This window comes from Carcharodon carcharias, chromosome 2, assembly GCF_017639515.1.
Source record: "Carcharodon carcharias isolate sCarCar2 chromosome 2, sCarCar2.pri, whole genome shotgun sequence".
Classification (NCBI taxonomy): Eukaryota; Metazoa; Chordata; class Chondrichthyes; order Lamniformes; family Lamnidae; genus Carcharodon; species Carcharodon carcharias.
This window is the reverse complement of record NC_054468.1, coordinates 74,992,623-75,019,879: the sequence shown is the minus strand read 5'-3', so window position 1 is coordinate 75,019,879 and position 27,257 is coordinate 74,992,623. Positions and strand designations below refer to the sequence as shown.

The window sequence follows — 27,257 nt, the reverse complement described above, 5'->3', positions numbered from 1 at the left end:
CGTCACCATGCGTCATTTTACGCATCAGCGTGCGGGTCCTGCCCCCTCACACCAATGAGAAAATTCTGCCCCAGGACACCTATTTGACGCATAAATGAGGTTATGGGCTCAAAATCCTATCCATCCCCTTGCTGTAGGTACAGGCAACTGACTATCTGTTTAATGGTTTAACAATCAAATAATCCTTTTAATGCTTCAGAAGCAATCTTCTTAGAGTCATCTTTTCTTCTATGTATTAGATTTGACAAAGTAAGTTTTGTAAAGAGGAGAACAATTGTGATGCAAAGTGGTAATGTATATGTTGTAGTGAACTGAGATTCCCGGTTGTAATCTTGGGAAGGGCAGCTTGAAACATCTGCTTAGTAGTACCCAAATCACCAGGCAATTGTGTGGATAGCCTCATGAAAAGACTTGTGATTCAACATAGTCATGACAGCATGAACCACATGATGAATAAGTTAGTTTCAATATGTTTTTGGCTCTGTAACAAACTATAATTTTTAAGCTTCTTGAATAATGCATTCTTGGATGTCAGGAGAAAACAGAAAAGACAGACAGGCTATTGTTTCCCAAGAGGAGATTGGAAAGGAGCTGTAGAGCATGACCTTGGTGAAGGCAATGCTTCACAGAGACTCATATCTGGGACCAGAGCTGAGTACATACTCAACAGCTTGTTCAAAATGGCAAGGGAGATGAATAAGGTTAACAGTGTCTAACCTGGATTCGTGTAACCTTTGGGCATATGAATGTCATCTGTCCTGGACTCTACGGTCAGTGGCCTTCTATTCCATTCTATTAAGAGATAAGGAAGTGCCCTCTATGGGTTAGTGCCTGGCAATCATCAAGCTAATTTCCTATTATAAAGATCAGCCCAAAACTGTGCTTTTAGGTAGAGAAATAATGCAACAAAGACATGAGGGCCATGCAATTCTGCTCCATAGCACTCGGTGTTCAGTGCTGTGGGTGTGGTTTTGTCACCTAAAAGACATTTCACGGCACCTGTGCACACTTCTGGTGCTGGCCACACCAAACACCATTTTGGTGAGTGTATTGGAATGCGTGCAATGAGAGTCCACCGGAAGTGGACAGATCATGCAGAGTGGACAGATCATGATGTCAATCAGTGTGTAATGCAGATTTGATGCAGGCACTGCCATTTTGGAGTTCAAAACATCAGCTAATACTTTCTCTTAAAAAGGTTCAGCAGCAGGAAGGACCCCCAACCAAAGCGATTGAAAAAAGTCATCAACCACTTTCGGGTGAGTAGCTGGTGATTTCTACTGGCTCTTACTGTGATTGTAGAAGTGTTGGTTGGTTCTCAGAGTTCGTTAAAGTTGTTAGAGCCTACAGGGAATTCAAGAATTCCGTACAAAACACTTGCTCCCTGACACAGGTGCAATAGTTGGCATGATCCTTAGACTACTGCATTTTAGGGAGGTTGAACAGAGGCAAAACAGAGCATGAAAAACTCATGAAAGCAGAAGGAGGAGGGTGAGCAGACACTCAGCAGCAGGCCCTGTCCACTCTGGGCATTCAGGAAGCAGTTCTCCCACGTGAACCTATGAGGGATAATGGGTGCAATCTTCTGTCCTCTCTAGTGGCGTGTTTGGAGGTGGGGAGAACATTTAATTGGACCATCTACTATGGTATAAGGGGACGCACTGAGGGTCTGTATTCCAGGAGAGCTGAATACATTTTATTCTTTCTCACCAGAGAGAAGCAGGCGGCTTTGTGAGGTTGCAGCCTTTCCATAGTGCAGCGTATCATTGACTGCAATCACATCACTTTGCATGTGTGGCACGTCAAATCTGAGATGTATTGTAATTGAGAGGAATTCAACTCCCTCAACAACCAGCTAACGTGTGGCCTTGCTCAATGTAGCATGCGGGTCAATGCTTGCTATGCTGGTAGCAGCCAAGATGCCTTTATTCCGAGGTAGTCCACTGTGCCAGCTGCATTCGACCCACCATGACAAACCAGGAGGCAGCTAGTTTGCTGGACACTAATGGTCAACGACTCTGGTGCATAGCTCAGACACAAGTGGGCAGCATGCATACAAAGAAAGCCGACCTGCCACATGAAATGTAATTAAGCCGATCATTGCAGTGCTTTAAGTAACACTTCTGCTGCCTGGAGTGCTCTGGAGGAGTGCTGCAGTGCCAGATTTGTGGTGGCCTGCTGCATGCTGCACAACCTTGCTAACATGAGGGCACCTTACCACCAGTTATAAAGCGAATAGCTGAGGAAGAGGAAGAGCAAGAGAAGGAGGCAGCATACAAAGCCCCTTTCTGGCTGTGCTGCCTGTGATCCACTCATATGACTGCAGTCCCTGTAAGCGCAACCCCAATTCCCCATTCAGCATGGACCCACACTTTATCTTTCGTCTGTCATTGAACAGCTTAGCTACAATGGAAAAATTAAAGCCAACACAAAATTAACATTCTATTCCAAAATCATGCTGTTTTGCACATAAATGTCAACTAATCACCTTTATCCATTTCTTAAGCCCTTGTCTTCCTTGTGCTTCTCCCCCTCCTAGTGTTACCCCGTGGGAACAGCATAACTGGTGGAAGGCTGCTGATTTTCAGAAGGTGAGGCGGGCGGTAGGGGGAGGTGGACAGACTGTGGATGGCTTTGCAGGATGATGACCTTGAGCATCTCTTCAGACTGCATCATCTGAGCAGTGAGGTTGTGAGGGGATGGTGGGTAGGGGAGGGGTTTGCTGGTGAGCAACATGGGCTGAGAGGCGGCATTAAAGGTACCGACGGAGAGGCAGTGGTGCAGCAGGGTGAAAGCTGCCATCCTGAGAACAGCAGGCTCATGCTTCATGAAATCACTGGAACTCCCTTGGGGTGGACTCCTGGCAATCCCAGTAATCTGGGAGAAGAAAGATCGCTGGAATGCTACGAAACCTTGCAAATCCCTTTGAACACTGGTATCCACAGTAATGCAGGCAGCAGTCTGAGATTGTGTGCCAGGAAGTTGAGCTTACCTGCTAGCAGTTTGAACTTCTACTGGAGCATCCAAACATTGCGCGGCTTCTGCTTGTGCTGCAATGGAAGCTGAGACATTGCCGTCCAATGCTGCATTGTGGTTAGGATGACAAGTATGCTAATGAAGTTGGTCACCACTGCCATGCTGAAAATGACGGGCTGTGCAAGGCCCTGTGCAAAGTTGGTGCCTGACTCCTCCAGGCTCCTTGGTATTGACTGCTGGCTTTCTGCCAGGCCTGCTAATGCAATAAACATTTAATTGTGTTTACCCATCAACCCTCACCAGTAGGCTGCCCATTGAAATCCTTACCTGAGTCCTCTGCGGTAGCATTCATGTGCAACCTCGGCCTCTAGGTACCAGTGCTACCATTGTTCCCTGTGACTTAGGTAACTAATGCCCAGTGTCTTACCTCTTGCAGATCTGGCATCTAAGCTATCCTCTAAAGTACCTGCAGGGTCAGTGTCTGAGCCGAATGTGAGAGTAAGTGATAGTGCTTCTTCCTTATCACTGCCTTGCTGCTCTTCCAGTTCTTGCTCCTGCGCCATGCCTGGCAAATTTGCAGTTCTTGTTACCTGAAAAGAAAAATGTGCAAGGCTGATAAGGGAAGAGGGGAAAATAAAAGGTGCATACAGAACAATCTGTAGCTTGTAAATCCCAAATGATTGTGGGAGGAAGGACAAGTGGGACTTGAGAAGGATGATTGGATATCAGGATATAGTCACCTTCAACTGGCTCAGCGATGGCCACTCCAATGATGGTGGAAACTGTCTCCTCCATTAGGGTAAGGACATGCAGCTGTCACCATCCCCCATTGGTTTGATGCTGCCACCATCTCGTCCTGCAAGAGGGAGGAAAATGTGCCAGAGAGTGTGGAGCAATGTGTTTGGGTGATGTAGCAGTAATGATTGAATAGCCAGCAAAGTGTGCAAGCTGAGATGCTTGCAACAGTGTTAAGTGTGTGAGAGTGAGGTGAAGCTGTGCAGGTTAGGTAAGAATCCTGTTTGATAGACCTGTTTGGTCAGTGAAAAATAGGGGCATGATGCATTAAGCAATATCAGAGGTTTTAGTGCAGTTGGTGTGATGTGAGATTTGAAAATGAATTCACCGATCTTGGCCATTCATGTGAGATTGCTGAACGTCTTGCGGCACTGTATCCGGATCCTCTCAGCCCTGCAGAGCCATAATTCAGTTCCTCTTACTTATACTTTATCCTGCAACAGTTCCAGCTCTGACCAGAACGCACTTGCCCTTTAAGAGATGCAGGCTGCTGTTAAGTGGTGCTAGCGCTGGGCAAGCTAAGACCCCCACTGAAGCATGAAGCCAGCAGCAGCATGTGTAGTGCTGGCTGCCTGAAAATATCATGCAAATCAGCAGGCAGCAAAATTTCTGCGCACTGCCTGCATTGAAAGCAATGAGCAAGCCTTAATTAGGTATTATGATACCCATACCTGTTTTCAGGCCCTATTCTGATTCATGAACAACAACTTAGAACAACTGTGCTGATGTCAGAATACATGTCTACCATGAGCACCACCTGGATGAGCTGTATCTTTGTCGCTCAGCATGAATCATGGTTTCGTGTATTGGACCCGACTCTGTTCTTGTTTTAAAGTAATTATTCAACTGTTGCCAATCTGTTTATGTCAGACTTTTATAGACCTTGCTACAAGGAGGCACTAAAGTGTTCTGGGGGTATTTACATGCAACAATCCGTGTTTCCTGATTCCCATGGGTTCCATATCATTAAACTTTAAGCCACCCCATTTTTGTGATCTCCATAAGGGAACTTTACATTGTGCTCTAAAAGTGGAATTTTCTGTTGGTGGCGGGCGGGTTCCACAGTACGTTTCCCACTGCTCGGAATGGCGGGAAATCATGCCTGATTTAGCGCTTGGAAACTCATTAGTTATATACAGGCAAGTATCTCTTCGAATCGCCTGGCCCACTGTTACCTGACGGTGTTGAAGGTCCGGGCACCATATTGTAAAGCTACCTGAACACACACATCTCACTCTCTCCAGCCCATCTGTTTTCAGGAGATGTGGTGACCAGAGAAAGAAGGCAGCAAGCTACAAGTAGAAAGCTGCACCCAGCTTCTGCCCCGATGATCTCAAGGAATTGATAAGAGGAGTGCACAAAGGGATGTGCTTTATTCCAGGTACAGCTACAGAAAGCACACCAGCCTCACCTCTTCGGCCTTGGAGGTCGTCTCAGAGGATATCACTGCGGCTGGCCACCACACCCGCAATGTGATCTAGCACAGGGAGAGGATGCATGATCTCATCTGCTAAGCCAAGGTAGATCAACCTTCAACTGCCTCCAATATTAAACTGTCATCATGGCATCATGTACTCAAAAGGCTAATCTCTTCAGGGATTTCACACAACCATTAGTGGGGGACACATCTCACCACTGATTGCCTCACTGAAACTATCACATCACCACCATCTCATTAATCAAGCTGCTCATACGCCATCCTCAGCCCCTTCTGTGGAGGGCTCACCACACACAGGAGCATGTCTGTTTCCCAACCCCTGCTCCCTCCGTTCTCACCACATTCCTTTCTTACGTCTTCAACCAGGGCAAGCATGCCCACAACAGATGGGAAAGATCCCAGAGCAAGGGAGGGAAGGCTGATGTAGTTACCGTCACACAGTTTGAGGAAGATACCGCCGAGCTCGCCGGGGAGGACAGGGATCAATCCTGTGGGGAAGGGGTGATCGGATTGCCCCAGCAACCTGGTATGGATGACACCTCCATAAGTTCGTCACATCCTGACATTCACGGTGGGTGACAAGCAATCTTGTAATTCGCCTGCTCATGAAGTAAAACTCTCTTCTCTCTCTTATAGGAACCAGCAGACCGAGGCCCACAAGGATAGCCAACATAAAGCCCCAGACCTCAGGCCATATCAGATGAGGAACCTATGGAAGACCCTTCACAATGCTCACCCACATCCTCCACCAGTGCAGCCACACACACCTCGGTGGGACATAGCTCTAGATTAGGCTTGGGCTCACCTACTGGAGAACCTCACTGACATGTCCCTGCCGCAGTCGGAGGCAGGGGCAGCCCAGGTATTCGCACTCGGAGGGCTGCTGGAGACCAGGGACCCGCTGAATCTGAGTCAGATGATGAGCCTCTGAAAGTGGCTGCCAACGTAATGCTGGAGATGCACCGACAGTTGGAGGAACATCAGGCAGAGATTTGGCAGCCACTCAGCAGTCTAGAGTGAACAATGGAGGAGTCTATCTGCGTTCTGCCTGATGTTGTGGTTCCGACATGTGAGCACCTCAAGGTCAACATGGGAAGGTGGGGAGCCACCGTGGAGATATTAGTCCAGCAGGTTTTGCCAGATTGCACTCGGCCTTGGACTCCATGGCTGCACACATTGGTGGGCACCTTCTATGACTCCACCATAACTAGAAGAGAAGGGGATGAGACACCTTGACCTCCTTCCAGGTGCCCCTTCCCCTCAAGAAATCAGAGAGGGGCCATTGGACACCCACAGGGGAGATGAGCATTAGCCGGACACCTGGGGCCTCCACTCAGGAAACTCCAAGGATATCCAGCCGCTCAGAATCCCCCCTGCCTGTGACCCCATCCACTTCAGCTGCTCAGGCCGAGGAGGGTGCATCTGTCTCTGAGCACAAGACCCTTATCAGGGCTGGGCCCTCCAGGCCTCAGGCCTCCAGAGCAAATCTGCCAAGGTCATCTGCTGCGGATGTCGGGGCTGCACCCAGGCACGGTGAAAGGGTTAGGAAAATTAAGAAACATCAACATCACTTTTGGGTCACTGATGTGCAATCACTATAAAAATATTGCACTTTTGTTAATACTTTTGATGTTTATGTGAATGGCTTGGTCAACTGAAAGCGTTGTGATTATCTACATTTTGAGGTTTAGTCATGTCCTCCTGATAGTCTCCCTGTGTGAGATTCACATTCCTATGATGTCAGCCTCATTGAATATAGTTTCTGCACCCTTTTGTGATGTGTTAAAATATTTATTGGAAGTGTGTAATTAATGCGCTTGTAACCCTTTTTCCTCAGAACACACCATTGGGTGAGGGCAGCTCAGCAGCCTTGAAGGATTAGTGGCAGTTGTGTCTCCTCAGTGATAATTTTTTATTCATTCACGGGATGTGGGCTTCACTGGCTGGCCCAACATTTACTGCCCATCCCAAGCTGCCCTTGAGAAGGTGGTGGAGAGCTGCTTTCTTGAACCACTGCAGTGCATGTGATGTAGGTACATCCACAGTACTGTTAGGGAGGGAGTTCCAGGATTTTGACCCAGTGACAGTGAAGGAACGGCGATATATTTCCAAATCAGGATGGTGACTGACTTGGAGGAAAACGTCCAGGTGGTGGTGCTCCCATCTATCTGCTGCCCTTGTCCTTCTACAGGGTTGTGGTCGTGGGTTTAGAAGGTGCTGCCTAAGGAGCCTTGGTGAGTTCCTGCAGTGCATTTTGTAGATGGTTCACACTGCTGCTACTGTGCGTCGGTGGTGGAGGAAGTGAATGTTTGTGGATGTGGAACCAAGCAAGCGCACTGCTTTGTTGTGGATGGTGTTCAGCTTCTTCAGTGATGTGGGAGCTGCACTCATCCAGACAAGTGGGGAATATTCCATCAGACTCCTGACATGTGCCTTGTAGATGGTGGACAGGCTTTAGGGAGTCAGGAGGTAAGTTACTCATTGCAGGATTTATAGCCTCTGGCCTGCTCTTGTAGCCATAGTATTGTAATGGCTAGTCCAGTTCAGTTTCTGGTCAACAGTAACCCCCAGGATGTTGATAGTGGGGAATTCAGCGATGGTCATGCCATTGAACATCAAGGGGCAATGTTTGGATTCTCTCTTATTGGAGATGGTAATTGCCTGACACTTGTGTGGTGCGAATGTTACTTGCTGCTTGTCAGCCCAAGCCTGGATATTGTCCAGGACTTGCTGTATTTGGGCTTGGACTGCTTCAGTATCTGAGCAGTCATGAATGGTGCTGAACATTGTGCAATCATTGGCGAACATCCCCACTTCTGATGGAAGGAAAGTCATTGATGAAGCAGCTGAAGATGGTTGGGCCTAGGACACTACCCTGAGGAACTCTTGCAGTGATGTCTTGGAGCTGAGATGACTGACCTCCAACAATCATAACCTTCTCCCTTTGTGCTAGGTATAACTCCAACCAGCGGAGAGTTTTCTGACTAATTCCCATTGACTCCAGGGCTAGGGCTCCTTGATGCCACACTTGGTCAAATACTGCCTTGATGTCAAGGGCAGTCACTCTCCCCTCACCTTAGGAGTTCAGCTCTTTTGTCCATGTTTGAACCAAAGCTGTATTGAGGTCAGGAACTGAGTGGCCCTGGCGGAACCCAAACTCGGCATCAGTGAGTAGGTTATTGCTAAGCAATGCTGCTTGATAGCACTATTGATGACCCCTTCCATTGCTTTACTGATGATTGAGAGTAGACTGATGGGGTGGTAATTGGCCAGGTTGGATTTGTTCTGCTTTTTGTGTACAGGACACACCTGACAGTTTTCCACATAGCTGAGTAGATGCCAGTGTTGTAGCTGTACTGGAACAGCTTGGCTAGGGGTGCGGCAGGTTCTGGAGCACAAGTCTTCAGTACTATTGCCGGAATATTGTCAGGGTCCATAGCCTTTTCAGTATCCAGTGCCTTCACTGTTTTTTGATATCAAATGGAGTGAATTGAATTGGCTGAAGTCTGGCATCTGTGATGCTGGGGATCTCCGGAGGAGGCCGAGATGGATCATCCGCTCGACACTTCTGGCTGAAGATTGTTGCAAATGCTTCAGCCTTATCTTTTGCATTGCTGCTGGGCTCTTCCATCATTGAGGATGGGGATGTTTGTGGAGCCTCCTCCTCTAGCGAGTTGTTTAACAGTCCACCACTATTCACGACTGGATGTGGCAGGACTGCAGAGCTTAGATCTGATCAGTTGGTTGTGGGATCGCTTAGCCCTGTCTATCACTTGTTACTTATGCTCTTTGCCATACAAGTACTCCTGCTTCACCAGGTTGACACCTCAATTTTAGCTATGCCTGGTGCTGCTCCTGGCATGCCCTCCTGCACTCTTCATTGAAACAGGGTTGATCCCCTGGCTAGATGGTAATGGTAGAGTGGGAGATAAGCCGGGTCATGAGGTTACAGATTCTGCTTGAGTACAATTCTGCTGCTGTCAATGGCCCACAGCGCCTCATGGACGCTCAGTCTTGAGTTGCTAGATCTGTTCGAAATCTATTCCATTTAGCCTGGTGGTGGTGCCACACAACACGATGGAGGGGACGCTCAATGTAAAGCCAGGACTTCGTCTCCACAAGGATGTGTGGCAGTCACTCCTACCAAAGCTGTCATGGATAGATGTATCTGCGGCAGGCAGGTTGGTGAGGGTGAAGTCAAGTATCGTTTTCCCTCTTGTTGGTTCCCTCACCACCTGCTGCAGACCCAGTCTTTTAGGGCTCGACCAGCTTGGTGAGAGGTGCTAACAAGCCACTCTTGGTGGTGGACAGAGAACCCAGAGTACATTTTGTGCCCTTGCCACCTTCAGTGCTTCCTCCAAGTGGTGTTCAACATAGAGGAGCACTGATTCATCAGTTGAGGGAGGGCGGTCTGTGTTCATCAGCAGGAGGTTTCCTTGCCCATGTTTGACCTGATGCCATGAGACTTCCTGGGGTCCGGAGCTGATGTTGAGGACTCCCAGGACAATTCCCTCCCAACAGGACATCACTGTGCTGCCACCTCTGCCAGGTCTGTCCTGCCAGTGTTAACCTAATGGAGGTCTTTAAATTATGAAATGTTTTAAAAGAGTAGATGCAGAGAAAATGTTTCCACTTGTGGGGAAGGGCAAAACTAGAGGTCTTCAATGTAAGATAGTCACCAAGGAGTCAAATAGAGAATTCAGGAAAACCTCTTTACTCAGAGAGTAATGAGAATGTGGAATTCTCTACCATTGGGAGTAGTTGTGGTGAATAGTGTGGTTGCATTTACAGGGAAGTTGACAAGCATTTGAGGGAGAAGAGAATAGAGGGTTACGCTGATAACTGAATGAGGAAGAATTGAAGGAGGCTTGAGTGGAACATAAACACGAGCGTGGACTGGTTCGGTCAAATGGTCTGTTTCTATACATCATAAGTACGGCTATGGAACTGTATTAATCTGCTTAATAGCATGTTACTGGTCACAAGCTTCCCTTGCCCATTTTGTTCATCCAAGCTTTGGTTTAGCATTCCAATTGCCTTATCAGTGAGGATCTGAGTTTATCCGTGTGCTTCTGTATTTGTTACTGTGACTGTTCAATTCCAAATTTTCATTACTCTCCGAGTAAAGAGGTTATTCTGAATTCTCTTTTTGACTGCTTGGCGACTATCTTATATTGAAGTCCTCTAGTTTTTCTCTTCCCCACAAGTGGAAACATTTTCTCTGCATCTTCTCCTTTAAAACCTTTCATAATATAAAGACCTCTGCTAGGTTACTAATCAGCCTTTTCTTTTCAAGGCAGAAGAGACCCAACCTATAACTGCATACATGCCAAATGTCTTTATTTTACATGGGCAGTCAGCATTTTGGGTGCAATACCTGTTGTCTGGGTGTTCTTTAGACAAACATCATTGTGGATTTAAACTTTCAAGCTATTTAAAAGTTATCCCATCAGTCAGTGGAGCTCAGTTGTAATGCTCCATCAATGCCGGCTCCCACAGCAGAATCACTGGGTAAAGCTAAAGGAGTAAATGTGAACATATTCTCCACTAGTCAAGTTAAAGTCCACCAGTTGTTGATTTTTAGAATCAGTGGGTAAATGTTTAATAAGGCTACTGCTGTATAGCCTTACATTCAAATACAAACATTTATGAGAGTTACTGCACTGTGGAAAGATGAATTGGAATATGCACCTTAGATATAACATGATTAGGAACTTTCCAAGTATTACACTGTATATAAGTTTCAAAAGCAAAATCATAGGCCCTGAATTGTGTCAAGAGATACCAGTAGGAGCACAAGTTTGTGTGGAAATTCCTTTCTTTCTGCTAATTTAGTGGAGGTATGAAACAATATTTTAAACAGGTTAATAACTTCTTGAATGTAATGGAATTTCAGACAAGCATGTTGAATTTTTGCATCGTGTGATTTCAGCGCCATGGTTTCTAAGGGTTACAATTGGACCTGAGACGTCCATTTATACTGGGCCTTATCACATCCCTTGAACATTTAGAATATTTCATATACAATGATCTATTTATGAAATCGAATGACTGTTTTTGTACAGTAAATAATTAGCAGCCATTTTGCAGACAGCAAGATCCCAGCAATATTAAGGAATGGCTAGTTAATTTCTTTTCATGGTATTGGCTGAGAAAGAAACGTGGGTCAGGAAAATAGTATCATGAGATCTAAAGGACAGATGATTTTTGGTTGAACATCTCATCAAAAGAATTATACCACTGTCAACTCATGTTTTAGTACAGCACTAGATTGTCAGCCTAGGTTATGCGCACAAATCCTGGAGTAAGAACTGAACTACAATCTTCTGAGTCAAGTGTGATACCAAGTGAGCCAATCAGAAAGAAGAATTATAATCAAGCAACTATCAATTTTACATGTATTGAATTTACGGTTCCGTTTAAACTGAATTCTGTAAACTACAAGTTCATTTACACAAATGGGAAGAGATGTATTGTTGATGTAGAATCTAGCTGTAGTTCAGTGGGAATGGGATGAGTGAAAGATATGAACTTGGAAACCTTACAAACATGGATTATGTACTTATTCATGGTTTGGAGATGCAGGTTCTTGGGTTACTTACTATATTATGAATTGCATTACCACAGAACCTATTTCATTCCACCAATGAAAAAGGGAGCTTTACGCATATATGCCAACCATCAGTATTTTGTACAGACAGTGGAAATTTTGGGCTTGGTGTCTGTATATCAATGTTGACTGCAAAATGGTGAAGAATCATCTTAGTTTACCAAAACTTCAGATATGGTCAGAGTTCAACTGAATCACTGATCCCACTTTCCCTCTTTCCACCAATGATATCTAAGCAGGAACCCATAGCTCAGGAGAGCAGATGGAAAGAGTCAACCATGTTGGCTCACACACAACTTTAGAGCAGCAACAGCTACTTCGATACCATTGGCAGAAAGGGAGAAAGTGGGATCAGGGATTCAATTGAACTCTGACCACATCAGAAGCTTTGGTAAGCTATATAATTCACTGCATGTGATTAAAAGTGATATGATTAAAATGAAGAATTCACTCGTGAATAAAATGTTATTTGCAATCCATAACAAATGATTATATTGTCAGTAATTAAGCTGTGACTAAATCAATATTTCCTAGCAATGTGAACCATGCAGTATGATTAAAAACAAAACAGGAATTTGAATGAAAGTTTACTTCTTGAAAACTTCTGATAGAGTCCTGCCAAACCCCTACCTAACCCGCCAGCAACTGAGCAATATCTCTTCTGCTAAGAGTGATATAACAAGCCATGTGTAGGGGAAAAAAGTCCCAGGACAACATGGGTCAACTTGAAGCATCAAGGGCAGCCTAAACCTGAGCTGGTTAGTTACCAGCAATAGTGTGTGCAGAATGCAGAAAATTGCAATACATTGGTTGATATGCATTTGAAATGCCGTAACATACAGGGTTATGGACTAACAGCTGGAAAGTGAGAATAGGCTGGATGGCTCTTTGTCAGCAGGCACCAAAATGATGGGTCAAATTGTCTCCTCTGCCATAAATGCTTGCATGTTTCAAATCCCAATGGAAGGAATTGGATGTCATAAGGTTGTTTTGAAGCTCCATTAGTTTCATATTTAAAATATCTTTATCTTTCCTTTCTGCTTCATAGGCCGAATTGCACTAAGCTCCAAAATGCTACAAAAAGAATCAATGTCACGATCCTGGAGACCTCTGTGAAAGAAATGGCAGATTTTCCTCTTATGCATTCCTGAATTAATTAAAACGAATGACCCAAAAAATCCTGGGCTGAGGATATAGAAATTCCTGATGTGCGGGACTGCCAGAGTAGAAAAAGGTGGAAAATGATCTGTTGAATATGGAGGATTATATATTCGTAGGATATTTCTTGTTCCAGTCCTACTCGGGGGTTCCCTCCCCCTCAACCCTTGTTCTGGTATATTGATGACTGTATGGGAGCCATGTTCTGTTCTTGCCCTGAATTGGAAAATTTCATCAACTTTGCTTCCAATTTCCACCCTTCTTTCAGTTTCACGTGGCGCATCCCCAACACATGCCTTCCCTTCCTCGAATTTTCTGTCATGATTTCTGGTGACAGACTATCAAATAATATTGTTTATAAGCTCACTGACTCCCACAGCTACACTGACTACACTTCCTCACATCGTATAACCTATAAGGACGCCATTCCATTATCTCAGTTCCTCTGTCTCTGTTGCATCTGCTCTGATGAAGCAACCTTCCACAACAGTGCTTCTGAGATGTCTTCCTTTTTCTTCAACCAAGGATTTCCTCTGTACAGTAGTTGACAGGGCCTGTGATAGTGTTTGCCACATTTCCTACTTTTCTGCTCTCACCCCTTCCCCACCCTCCCAGAACCACAATAGGAACACTTATCCTTACCTTCCACCCCACCAGCCTTCATAGTCAATGGATCATTTTCCACCATCAGTGTGATGTCACCACAAAATACATCTTCCCTTCCACCCCCCTTTCAGCATTCCAAAGGGACTGTTCCCTTCGTAATGCGCTGGTTCACCCCTCAATCACCCCAACGCCCCATAGCACCTTTCCATGCAAATGCAGGAGATGTAACAGCTAGCCATTTACTTTCTCCTTCCTCACCATCCAAGGCCCAGAAACTCCTTCAGGTAAAGCAGCGATTTTTGTGTCTTCTTTCAATCTAGTCTACTGTATTCACTGCTCACAAAGTGATCTCCTCTACTTTGGGGAGACCAAATGCAGATTGGGTGACTACTATGCAGAACACCTCCATTCTGTCCACAAGCATGATCCCAACCTTCTGATGTCCTTTCATTTTAATTCTCCACTTTGCTCTCATGCTGACACCTCTGTCCTTGGCCTGCTGCACTGTTCCAGTGAGGTTCAACATAAGCTTCAGGTCAAGCACCTCATCTTTCAATTGGGCACTTTACAGCTTGCTGGATTCAACACTGAGTTCAACAATGTCAGAATGTAAACTTTATCCTCCATTTTGTTTCCTTTTCTCTGCTTGTTTCATTTTCTTTTCACTTTCAGCCAGATGCATACCTGTTCTAGGCACCAGGCCATCACCATTCCCTTTGGCCCTGGAAGACTAAGGGTGGGATTTTCCAGCCCCCACCACAGGGTATGCAGTGGACCAGCCAAAAGACCACTGAGCACTGACCAGGCAATCCCAGTAGCAAGTAGGGCCGGAAAATCCTACCCTAACTCTCCTGTCATTCAATCTCTCCTAACTTTCACCCTATCGCAAACTTTCCTTTTGTGCTTGCCCCGCCCACCCCTTGCTCAAAACTCACCTCTAACTTTTCCCAGTTCTGATGAAAGATCACAGACCTGAAACATTAACTCTGTTTCTGCTGCTTAATCTGCTGAGGTTTTTTTCCCCAGGATTTTCTGTTTTTATTCCAAGAAATCATTGCAGAACAACAGACAGATTCATAGGGAGTATTTTTGACTTCTACAGAGTTTATAGAGAATAATGAAAATTAAAGTGAGAGATGTAAAATGGCCTGCCAATTTGCTTGTAAAGCTTTGTCCTTCAATGTGATCTTTTGCTGCCCTGCAGAATCATTTCAGGCAATTTTTGCGTAATCAATATGATCCGTGGTAAGCAATAAAATACCGAAGATGTTAGAAACCTAAAATAAAACAGACAATGATGAAAATGCTCAGATGGTCAGAGCAAACAGACACATTTTGAGTGTGCAAACTCTTTGTGGGAACAGGAAGGTGAACAGCATTTTAAAATGGCCAGGAACAATTGGACAGAAGAAGAAAAATATAGGCACAGGGAAACAAATAGAATGACTTGTAAACTGCTTGAACGAAAAAATGGTGAAGAAATGGCAAAAGTGATATTTGCATGAGAAAATTGGAGGAAATATGAGAGAAATCAAAGAAATAAAATGAACATGTGACATAGGGCAGAATTTTATGGTCCCTCGATGGTGAATTTGCAGGCAGACGGGGAGCCTGTAAATTTCCCTGGTTCCCTACCCATCCACCCTTGACCTGTCTGAAATTTTATGGTGGGTTGGGGGGGGAGGGTGGCAATTCCTAAGACAACCCGCCCGCCCTCACCCCAATTGAGGCTCTCAAATGGCCAATTAATAGCCACTAAAGGGCCGCTTCACACCCGGCCAAAATCTTGAAACCAGCAGGAGGAGCTCAGGGATGGTGGGGGGAGGCCCAACACGTTACCTTGCTTGAGCCCCAGGCATGAAAAGTGGGGGCACCTCCCTCAGAGACATTCTTTCTCGATATTGTCCTCCCCACCCCAAGATCTGCCTCCCCCTGGTGCTTCCTCCTCCGCCGGACTTTCCAGCCCAACTATCCCAGCCCCCTGACATAAAAGCAAAAAACTGTGGATGCTGGAAATCCAAAACATGAGGACTCGAAACGTCAGCTGTGCTCTCCTCCGCTGATGCTGCCAGACCTGCTGAGTTTTTTCAGGTATTTCTGTTTCTATTTTTGTTCTCCCAGCCCCCTCACCTCCCCATATTACTGGAGCCTCCCCTACAGTCCCTGCTGCAGGACCCCTTGTACTTACCTGGTCCTGGGCTTCCAGCATTTAGACTTGTGGGGCTAGCTGTAGTCCCAGCTGTGGCAACCACTCCCGGTGGCACTGCAGGGAATACATGCTGCTGACCAATCAGACTGGCCAGCGGTTCTCTGTTGCAACGCTTCCTTTCAAATGAGGGGCAGAAATCCCATCTCCTTCCTGACTCCCTACGATTCAGTCAGAAGTGGGAAAGGTCAAGGAGCGATTCCCCCATGCCCTGCCACCAGAGGCCAATTGAGGCCCTTAAGTGGCTAATTAAGAGTCACTTAAGGGCCTCATCCGTCCAACACTGGCATTTTACTGATAGTCAAGGGGTTGGGGGTGCAGTGGGGGGGGGGGGGGGGAGCCCTACACCATGTGGGGAGGCCAACCAGAAAAAACCAGGGGGATGGCTTCCTGATTGGGCAGAGGCTCTCCCGACTGTAATACCCCTCCCCAGCCCTCAGCAATGACCATCCTAACCCCCAATCCACCTCACTAGGGCCTGCTTGACTGACCCCCAGCAAGCTCAACCCACTTGCCTAGATTCCAGTGGCCTCCTCCATGGTTGCTAATCCTTGCCGGCTGCAGTACCAGCATTAGCTGCCACCCCCGGTGGCGCTGTTGCGATCGAAGAGCTATCAGGGCAGTAGGATCCTCACCTTTAAAAAGAAGGAAGCCCAAACCAGGCTGGTAATTGCTGATGGACATAGAATTGCACTGGGAGTCCCAGAAACTGCTGCAGCAGGATTGCCCCCAGCTTTCTGGAATGCTGTCAGTGTCATTGGCCCTGCCATTAAATTAAACCCCAAGAGTGGAGCCTACCTTCTAACAGTGCTCTGACAAGGGATCTCCTCACTCCACCTCCTTAAACAGCACTCCACTCCATACCTGGAAATGTTGACACTCGCATCACACAAGCCTGTGTTGGCTCTTTCCTGAATCCCTTTTTGACGGACAAGAATTAGCTTTATTTCCAAATATTTTGGAATCTGGTCTAAGTTCAGTGAGGTGTGAAAATATTTATTGTTTGGAAATCAATTTCTGTTTCTATACCCTGTGTTAAAATGATTAATGTTTGGTGTTGCCTTATTGATTTTCAGCGTGTGTACTTGCTGCTTTCTGACTATAAACTTAACAAGTCTTATCAGATTTCATTTTAAGCTTTCTATTTGCTTAGCCTTTTTTGAACTAAAATAAATCATCCAGTAATAATTAAGTGGGGGAGGGAACTGTGGGCCAGGAAAAAGCTTGCGGTAACAATATATGATGTTTATACTTTATACTGGGAGCTTTCCAAGGAGAAGTAGGAGGCACAGTAAATAGTGTAGATGGGAGTAGAGAGTTGTCAAGGGACATTGCTTAAGTAAGTGAGGGGGCAAAACTGTGGAAGATGGAGGTCAATGTGGGAAAGTGTGAGGTCAGCCACTTTGGATCTAGGAAAAAACAATCAGAGTATTTTCTAAATAGTGAGAAACTAGGACCTGTGGAGGAACAGAGGTATTTAAGGGTCAAAGCGCAGAAATCATTGAAAACTAGTGGAGCGATATGATGAAAAATTTAAAAAGATGAATGGAATTCTGTCCTTTATCTCAAGAAGGCTGGTATTCAAAGGGGCGACAGTTATGTTATAATGATATAAGGTTCTGGTTAGATCCCATTTAGAAGACTGTGTTCAGGGGCATAAGACTAAAATGAAAGCTGGGCTAATGGTGTGATGTCAGGAAACACGTCTTCACACAAAAGGGTAGTGCAAATCAGGAACCCTCTCCCTAAAAGTCTGCTGAAGCTAGGTCAATTAAAAATGTCAATATTGAGATTGTTAGGTTTATATGAGGAAAAGGCATTGAAGATTATCAAGATAAGTTAGGTCAGTGGAGTTAACATACAGGTCAATTGTGATCTAATTGAATGGTGGAATGGGCTTGGTGAGCTGGAAGGCTTACTTCTGTTTATGTGTTTCTATTACCAATATATATCTATATAATTGATGTTCCAAAAGTGTAAGTGATGAAGATAGCACAGAGCACTCCAGTAGCACTGACTTTTTTCAGCTTGGCACACCCCAATCAGTATCACTGCCAATTTCAGATCTCTGTCTACAATTCTCTTTGGAGACACTCTATAAAAATGCTAACAACTGTTCTCAGAAGACTGTCTCCTTACTGTGAAATCAAATTTCAAATTCCTACCATGCAGAAAATATTAATATTTTTATTTTTAACATTACATTGATCTATCTTAGGGCTAACTTGATATGGTTGATGCAGTCCTGGATTAATGACACTGTATGCTTCATTGTCACTGTTTTGTCTTAGTCATGTTGACAAAGATGTACATTTTAAATTAAGCTGCCCTCTTGATTCTCTTGCATTCCTCAATCTCTGAAGTGATAATGTATTTTAATTGCTCCCAAGCTGTTTGTTTTAGAAATATTGCAGCTTCAAATATAAGTTAAGCTCTATAATTATCAGTTTCATTCCAAGCCAAGAAGGTTTACAGTCACTGACACAGCATTGGCAATTATTAGGAGCTTTGGGAGAGAGATACTACGATTCTTGGCACTGCTGTAGCTGGGGTTACAGGGTAGCAATCTCAATCTTGTACCTGTCTGCTTGCATGGCCAACACAAAATCCCTTATCCAGATTACATTACAATGTACTTCAACAATAACAGCTTGCATTAATATTGCATCTTTAATATAATAAAACATTCCAAGGTGCACCACAGGAACATTATCAAATAAAACTTGACCTCAAGCCACATAAGGAGATATCAGGCAGATGAACAAATGTTTGGTCAAAGAGTTAGGTTTTAAACAGCGTCTTAAAGGAGGAAAGCGTGGTAGAGAAGCCAAGATGTTTAAGGATGGAATTCCACAGCTTAGGGTCTAGGCAGCTGATGGCATGTCTGCCAATGATGGGAATGTGCAAGAGGCTAGAATTAGAGAAACAGTTTTTCAGAAGCTTGTAGAGCTGAAGAAAGTTAGAGAAATAGGGAGGTTGAAATGATGGAAAGATTTGAAAACAAGGATAAGAATGTTAAAACCTGGAGCCAGTGTAGGTCAGTGAGTACAGGGATGATGGGTGAACCGTGACTTGCTGTGAGTTAAGATACAGGCAGCAGAGTTTTGGAAGATTTTAAGTTTATGAAGGGTGGAAAATGGGAAGCCAACCAAGAGTGCTTTGGAATAATCAAGTCCTGAGGTAAAAACGGCATGGATGTATTAAAAGGTCAGATTCTGATTTGCCAATCAGTAGTTGCAAATATTCAGTTACAATCAAAGTTAGGCACCTGCAACTTCTACACCTTTACAGCTTCAGTTATGAATCGACCCCCACTCCACCTCCCACAGCAAAGGAAGATATTATAAGTATTTACAGTAGAAGTGACTACTTTTTTCTGGTTCATTCTGCTGTCAGGCCGAGGAAGCCAATTTTGGCGATTTGAAAGCAGGAATGTGACTTTTTTCCCAGACCTGCATTAAAGAAGTGCCTAACTTAAAAAAATAAATCAAGAGCATCTTACCTGTTTGTTCAGAAATACATAGATAATGGGGTTGTAGACAGTACTGCTCTTTGCCAGGATCGATGGGATAATACTGGCGGTTGGCGAGACCAAGCCGGGACGTCCAAAAGTAGCTACAAGTGCTACAATCCCATAAGGTAACCAGCAGAGCAGGAAACAGATCACCATCAAAGCCACCATGAGCAACACCTTGTGTTCCCTTGCACGTCCTGTGGAATTGTTTATCCTCACCTGTTAAGACAAAATGTATGGGAAAGACAGCTGAAGATCATAACTCAGATGCAATACTAAATCTATTTAAAATTAAGCTGGAGTTTGCGGTAAGCCTGTCAATGATTTGTTAATCCTAGTGGAATGATCTCCATCAGCAAAGATTCGGAAGGCAATTTTATACCTCAATCACCTATCTAACCAAATCACTTTTTTCATTCTAAGGAATGGATTCAAATTGCAGCTAAAAGATTGTAGAATCTGAAGGTGCCTAACTTTGATGTAACTAAAAAGTTACACAACTCCTGATTAACAAAGAATCAAGACTTTTGACACAAGTTACAACCTTATATGGAGAAGAGATGGGATCGTGGCAGAACTTCTGTGACAGCTCCCTGATTGCCTGTCATAACCTCAACAGAAGATTGATGGGAAGCCGGGAGAAATGAACTAAACAGTGAAGAATCATCACAGAATTTACAGAGAGACATCGCGGTGACCTTAGACAAGAGGAACAAAGTCTGATGATGTATTATTAAGGAAGTCTTAAGAATGCACGTAGCAAATGATTGTATGATAGACAAAGGCAACATGGTTTTGCAAAAGGGGAATAATGTTTGAAAAATTTATTAGAGGTTTTTGAGGATATAACTAGTAGGGTAGACGAAAGGAAATCAGGAGAGGTAGCATATTTGGATTTCCAAAAGGAAATTGGAAAGATGCCACACAAAAGTTTAATTTACTAGATAAGGGCCCATGGAATTGGGGGTAGCATATTAACATGGATAGAGGATCGATTAATGAACAGGAAGCAGAGAGTAGGAATAAGATTGGCACTTTAGATAGATTGCATCAGCAATGTACATTCTATAATAATAAGTTAGACAAAGCGGCCAAGAGTAATTTTTCTAAGTTTGCTGACCATATAAAGCTAGGTGGATATATAGGCAGTAAAGAGGGCGCAGAGAGACTGCAAAGAGATATAGACAGGTTAAGTGAATGGTTAACGAGGAGGCAGCTGGAGTATAACGTGGAGACATGTGAGATCATTCATTTTGGTAGTAAGAATAGAAAAAGCAGAATATTTTTCGAAAAGGCATGAAAATAGTCAATGTTGAGGTTCAGAGGGACTTGGGGTATTTGTATAAGGAACATAATGTTAGCATGTAGGTATAGCAAATAATTAGTAAAGGAAATTACATTGTTGGCTTTACAGTAAGGGGATTGGAGTACAAGAACAAGGAATGCTTCCTGTAATTGTGCAGGGCTTTGGTGAGACTACACCTGGAGTACCGTGTGCAATTTTGGTCTCTATATTTAAGGAAGAATATTTAAGGCGATACAGCAAAAGTTCACTAGATTGTTTCCTGTGGTGAGCGAGTTGTCATATGGCGAGAGGCTGAATAAAATAGGACTATATCCCCTGGAGTTTAAAAGAATGAGAGGTGATCTCATTGAAGCTAGCATACAAGAACTTGAAGAGGCCTGAAAAGGTAAACACTGAGAGTTGTTTCCCCTGAATGGGGAATCTAGAAAACGGGCTGGGGGGTGTGGAGGCACAGTCTTAAGATGAGGAGTCGATCATTTAGGATTGAGATAAGAAGAAATTTTCCACTCAAAGGGTTGTGAAGTTTTGAAATTCTCTACCTCAGAGGATTGTGGATGTTGCGTGGTTGAGCATATTTAATGCTGAGATAAACAGACTTTTGGTCTCTCAAGTAATCAAAGGATGCGGGGAGGGGTGGGATAAAGTGGAGCTGAGGATTGTATTGAATGGCAGAGCAGGCTTGAGGCGCTTTACGGTGTTCTCTTGCTCCTATTTCTTTTGTTCTTATGTAAAATTAGCACACAAACTCTTAACACATTTGTACTAAATTATGCATTATGTCATTTAACATTAACATTCAAAATGTTAAGGCTATGTGTTTGTGAAACAGAGGGTGGAATCATCCCAGATTTGCATTGAGTGCGGTAGCGGGTGGGAAAAAGGACGTTTTATCCAATGGTGGATTTTCATGCTTTATCATCCCATTCCCGGCACGTCACGCCTCATTAATAATGTATTCGCAGGAGACAGGCTGGGTTGCTGGCAGGGCGGCCACTGATTCGCCCACCCCACCGTTGCCTCAGGCCTTCAGTAATCCAGGTGTGATATTTAAAGGGCACCCCTGCACAGAGATAGCACTCTCTAAGGCATTGGCAGCTGCTGCAAAGTCAAGGTTGCCAAAGTGAGGAAACATGCTGCCTCCAAATTTAGCCTCCCTCGGGTGCTGACTGGAAGCTGTGGAGGCCCGCTTGAAGTCCTCTACCCTCAGCAAACAAGGTCACTAATACAGCATGGAAGGCAGTGGCAGCAGTGCTCAGCGCCAATGCCAAGCAAAAGACGACAGCCACCCAGTGCCAAAACAGGATGAATGATTCCCTTCGACAGTGTCGAAGGGTCATGAGGACTCGAAACGTCAACTCTTTTCTTCTCCGCCGATGCTGCCAGACCTGCTGAGTTTTTCCAGGTAATTCTGTTTTTGTTTTGGATTTCCAGCATCCGCAGTTTTTTTGTTTTTATGAATGATTCCCCCCTGTTCTGCCAAGTGTAAGTCACTCTTCTCATCACTCTCAACTCACACATTCACAAACCCATCACACATGCGCAGGGATAGCACTCACTGCCAGTTCAAGGGACATCACCATTCGTTCTCTTACACACAACTTTATCTGCCCTGCAGATCATGTCCTCATCCTGCTCATGGCACTACTCACCACCCACACATTCCAGGGATCCTTATCACCTGGCCTACTAGGTATCCTGCTTACACTCTATCCATCTGTATTCATGCAGGACAAGGTGGCACATAACAAAAGGGAGAGGTGGCAGAATGGTGGAGGAATATCAGACATCAAAGCCCTCACAGACTTTGAAAATAGAGGCATCCAGCTAGTTGGCAGTGATTTGGACCATTCCTGTGCTGACTGTGAGGTCGACGATGCTCAACAAGTGAGGATCTGGCAGTGCAACATCCATCAAACAACCATGCTGTGAGTCAGTTCCCTTGTTTCGCAGTCCCCTGCCATGCACTAATTATCTCTCCTTGCTTTTGCAGGCACAACTGGGAAGCAGCTGAGGGGGTCCATGTCCTCCACTCAAGCCCCGAAGGCACCTGAGGAGAAGAATCTGATGACACCCTATTGAAGCCCTGTCACAGAGCTCACCCACACCCTCCATCAGTGCAGAGGCACACACCTTGGTGGATCCTAGCTCTAGAGCAGCCTTGGGGTCACAATTTGGTGAGCACATTGCACTGTCTGCTCCTTCACACAGCAGACAGCAGCAGGACTTGCCAGGTGTCAGCACTTGGAGGACTGCTGGAGGCCTGAAATGTGCTGAGTCTGAGGCAAATGATGAGCCTCTGGACTTGGTTATGTCACAGTTGCTGGACCTGCAAAGGCAAGCTCGGGAACATCAAGAAGGGATGTCCAGGACATTGGATCTGCACTTCTGCATGGGCTGAACTCCATCGCTCACACCATAGTTGGCCTCCAACAACGTCAACACAAGAGGGGCGAGGGGCAGCTCGATCTCATTCCAGTTACCCTTCTCCTCAAGAAATCAGCCATGGGCCCTCGGGGACACACAGGGAGGAGGATTAACAGGTGCACATGCTGGAGCCAGACACCCAGGGAGTATCCGGCCCAGCTAAACCCCCTCTTCCTGTGACCCCAGCAGCTCTAGCTCCACAGTCCAATGAGGGTGCCACTGCCATACAACAGGACCCAAAAGGTAAGCCGGGGCCCTCCAGATCTCGGCCCTCCAAAGGATGCCCATAAAGGTCATCACAGACAGGGTGTTGCAGTCAGCAGGCAACCTCCACCTCCGCTGTGGATGTCGGGGGAGAATCAAGACGTAGCGGCAGAGTTAGGAAGGTTAAAAAGATGTAGTTGCACAGCCTGCGCATGGGTATTAATCACTTGTAGACAATGTTCATGATTGCAAATAAACTCCCAAGAATGTCTCCTTGTCTATGGCTCCTTGTTCTGATGAGCAAGGTTCCTGTTACTCAGATGTGAAACTTTGGTTGCTGTACAAGATAAAAGCAGGTGTCACAGTGCAGGGCCTCTTCCCAGTGCAGAGTGTAAACTTCAGATCAAAGTGATTGTCCAGTTTCACACTCACTGGACACATTAGTGATGCCTGCACCTCGATGGTGCTTGTCAGTGCTGCCAGAATGTCGTGGGTAGGCATCACGGAGTCCCGTCATTCTCTCAGCACCTTTGAGGTGGGGCTGGCCCTCATCTCTTCATCATCTGTGACCATGGACACTTTGCTCCTGAAGGGCTCAGGTGCTGAAGGCTGACAAAGGATCAGGTGCATTTAAAGTTTCCCGGCTGCGTCTCCCTGATCACAGAGCGCAAGCAAGCTGCCCTCAGCCAGAGAGGAGCCAGACGTTCACAGAGGCAATGTGAAGATCTATGTTAAAAGCAAAATACTGTGGATGCTGGAAATCTGAAACAAAAACAAAAATTGCTGGAAAAACTCAGCAGGTCTGACAGCATCTGTGGAGAGAAAGAGTTAACGTTTTGAGCTCAGATGACTCTTCTTCAGATCTATGTACTGTCCTCACTGCATGTCATCATTATCCTCCTGCAATCTAGTGACTATTAAGGCTTCTGCTGCATCTCCATGACATGAGCCTGAACACTGAGGGTGGGTCCTCCTCATCAGAGGGAAGGTGCAGCTCCTCCATCCCCTCCACAGCCAGTTCCTCCCCCCGTTGCAGCGCCAGCTTGTGCAGCATGCAGCAAGTGATGATGCTGCGCGACATCCTCTGGGGCTGTTTTGCAGTGCTCCACTGGACCTGTTAAAGCACTGGAACCTCAAAATGCCTATCATTTGCTTCACCAAAGTCTGGGTCATGGCATGAGCCTCAATGTACGTCGGTCTGCTGCAGTCTGAGGCTGTTGCGTGGGAGTCATCAGCCACTTCCTCTGTGGATAGCCCTTGTCTCCGAGGAGCCAACCCTTCAACCTCTCTGGACCCTGGAAAATGTCAGGGATCTGAGACCTGCTGAAGATGTAGGATGCTCCCTGGGAATCGTGCACAGACCTGTAGGATGTACCTGTGGCGGTCGCAGTCCAGCAGAACATTCAGTGAGTGGAAGCCCTTGTGGTTGATGTCGTTGACTGCTTGTTGCCACGGAGATCTAAGCGCCATATGAGTGCAGTCTATGGCACCCTGCACCTGTGTAAAACCAGAGATCCGTGCTCTTCTTTCCTGGCTTTCCTGATCTCAGGCGAAATGGACAAAGTTCTGTGCCTTTGCAAAGATGGCATCCGTGACTCCTGATACACTTGTGTTTGGAGGCTTGTAAGATCCTGCACATGACACCTGCGGAGCCCTGGAAGGAGCCACTGGCAGTGAAGGAACAGCAATATATTTTCCAAATCAGGATGGTTTGTGATTTGGAGGAGAAGTTTGAGGTGATGGCGTTCCTTTGTGCCTGCTGCCCTTGACCTTCTAGGTGGCAGGGTTGTGAGGCACTGTTGAGACAGCCTAGGTGAGATGCTGCAATGCATATTGTAGATGGTGCACAGCACTGCAACAACATTGCACTGGTGGTGGAGAGAATGAATGTTTAAGGTGGTGGATGGGGTGAAAAAAGAGAGCTAATTTGTCCTGGGTGGTGTTGAGCTGCATTCATCTAGTCAAGTGGAGAGAATTCCACCACACTCCTGACTTGTGCCATGCAGATGGTGGACAGGCTTTGAGGACTCAGAAGATGAGTCACTCACTGCAGAATTCCCAGCCTCTGACCTGTGCCTATAGTAACATTATTTACATGGCTGATCCGATTAGGTTTCAATTCCATGATGAATCCAAAGTTTTTGATGGCGTGGGAATCATTAATGGTAATGCCATTGAATGTCAAGGGGATGTGGTTAGACTCATTCTTATTGGAGATGATTATTGTCTGGCACTTGTGCGGTACAAAAGTTACTTTCCACTTTTCAGCCCAAGCCTGGATGTGTCTGGGTCTTTCTGCATGTTGACATGAGCAGTTTCATTATCTGAATTATGAATGAAATTGAACACTGTAACCATCATTTAACAACCCCACTTCTAACTTTTCGACAGAAGGAAGATCATTGATGAAGCAGCTGCAGATAGTTGGGCCGAGGACACTACCCTGAGGAAGTCCTGCAGCAATATCCTGGTACTGAGATGTTTGGCCTCCAACAATCACAACCATTGTCCTTATTCAAGGTATGACTTTGGCCAGTGGAGTGTTTTCCTCCAATTCCCATTGATTTCAATATTACTAGGGCTCCTGATGCCACACTTGATCAAATACTACCTTGATGTGAGGGGCAATCACCCTCATCTCACCTCTGGAATTCAATTCTCGTTGTCCATATTTGGGCCAAGGCTGTAATGAGATCTGCAGCTGAGTGTTCCGAGCAGAACTCAAATTGAGTATCAGTGAGTTTGGTGTTGGTCCATACTACCTGTACTGAATTCAGTTTCACAGTTTGCGTTGCTGGGATTTTAACTCAAGGCCTCTGGGTTTCCAATCCAGTACATAGAGGATGACAGCATAACATTTGGTCAAACGCCCATGTGCACACCTTTGGTGAATTGCAATTTTTAAAAACTTATCCTTCCTACTGCTTCTACACAATGTACCCCATCTGGCTTTAGCAGAGGTACAAGCAGGTTGCTCAGATCCTGCCTGAGATGCCTTTTGAGTTCCTGATGGTCCAGCCATTTGCACCTGTGCCGGGGCAGACTTGGCCATCAGGAGACAAGGCAGTGTGTCAGGTATTGGCTGAGGGGTGGGGGGGGGGCGGTGGGGAAATAGGTGAGAAGTGGGTGTGTTATGAATGGAATTCCCACTTCAATGTCTCCTTCCAACATCATTCCACTCCTGGGCCAGTGTTACATCACACATACAGACCAGCTTAATGGAAATTAGTGATGCACTGTAAAGCCACAGATAAGATATCTGTTAAGGCAAAAGATAGTTGGCATCCAAAGTCTAAGTGGTGATGGTATGTGTTGGCCTGCATGAACTCATTGGAGAACCTTGCTTGGAGCTCCATGGAGGTGGTTACTCTCCCAATGGCAAATATGCCTGTAATTCCCTGTGCCACTAATCCGCGAATGATCAAGTTGCACTTCTCCATCTTCTCCGCTAATGTGGAGAATGTGCTTAGCGTGTCCATCTGTACCTGGCTAAGTTGCTGATGCTGAGCTTTCCCCTTCTCAAAGAAAGTAGCAGGTTAGCATCAGTCTCCAGCTGAGCAGCTCACAGGATCGAGCCTGTCCACGCTGCTGGCTCTGGTACCAGTGTCTACATGCGTCCATTTGTGAATTGTGAATCACCAGGTGAAAACCAAACTAACTCTCTCTCTGGGCCTCAGTGAAGAGTATTTGTGTTGGTGTCTGACTGTACATCCTGTGATGGTGCACTCTCAGAAGGAATGAAGTCTTCTGAGGACTCATCCTGATTTCTGTTTTGCAGTACCTGCTGTACACATACAGGCCTTTGTAGGCAAAAGGAAAATAACCTTGAAAATTACCATCCTTAATTTTCTCATAGTTCATTCATTGATGAAATGAAGTTATCATATGTGTGTCAGAGACATTTGTCATTCTGTCATGAGTGTTCCACCCGCTTCTAATATCCATTTGAAAGGGACACAGTTGTACTCCCAGGGCATCCCGCTCTGCATCAGTCAGCTGGACTATGTATGTCTGTCTATC

At 45.4% G+C, this 27,257-nt stretch overlaps 1 protein-coding gene across 1 annotated transcript in view; it reads right to left on the bottom strand.

The window, feature by feature from the left end:
• LOC121287642 (parapinopsin-like) overlaps positions 1–27,257 on the bottom strand; it is a 109,249-nt gene that overhangs the window by 21,291 nt on the left and 60,701 nt on the right. The window contains exon 4 of the mRNA XM_041205585.1: positions 19,292–19,522. Within this exon, the coding sequence (XP_041061519.1) occupies positions 19,292–19,522 (231 nt within the window). The remainder of the gene's footprint in view (positions 1–19,291; positions 19,523–27,257) is intronic.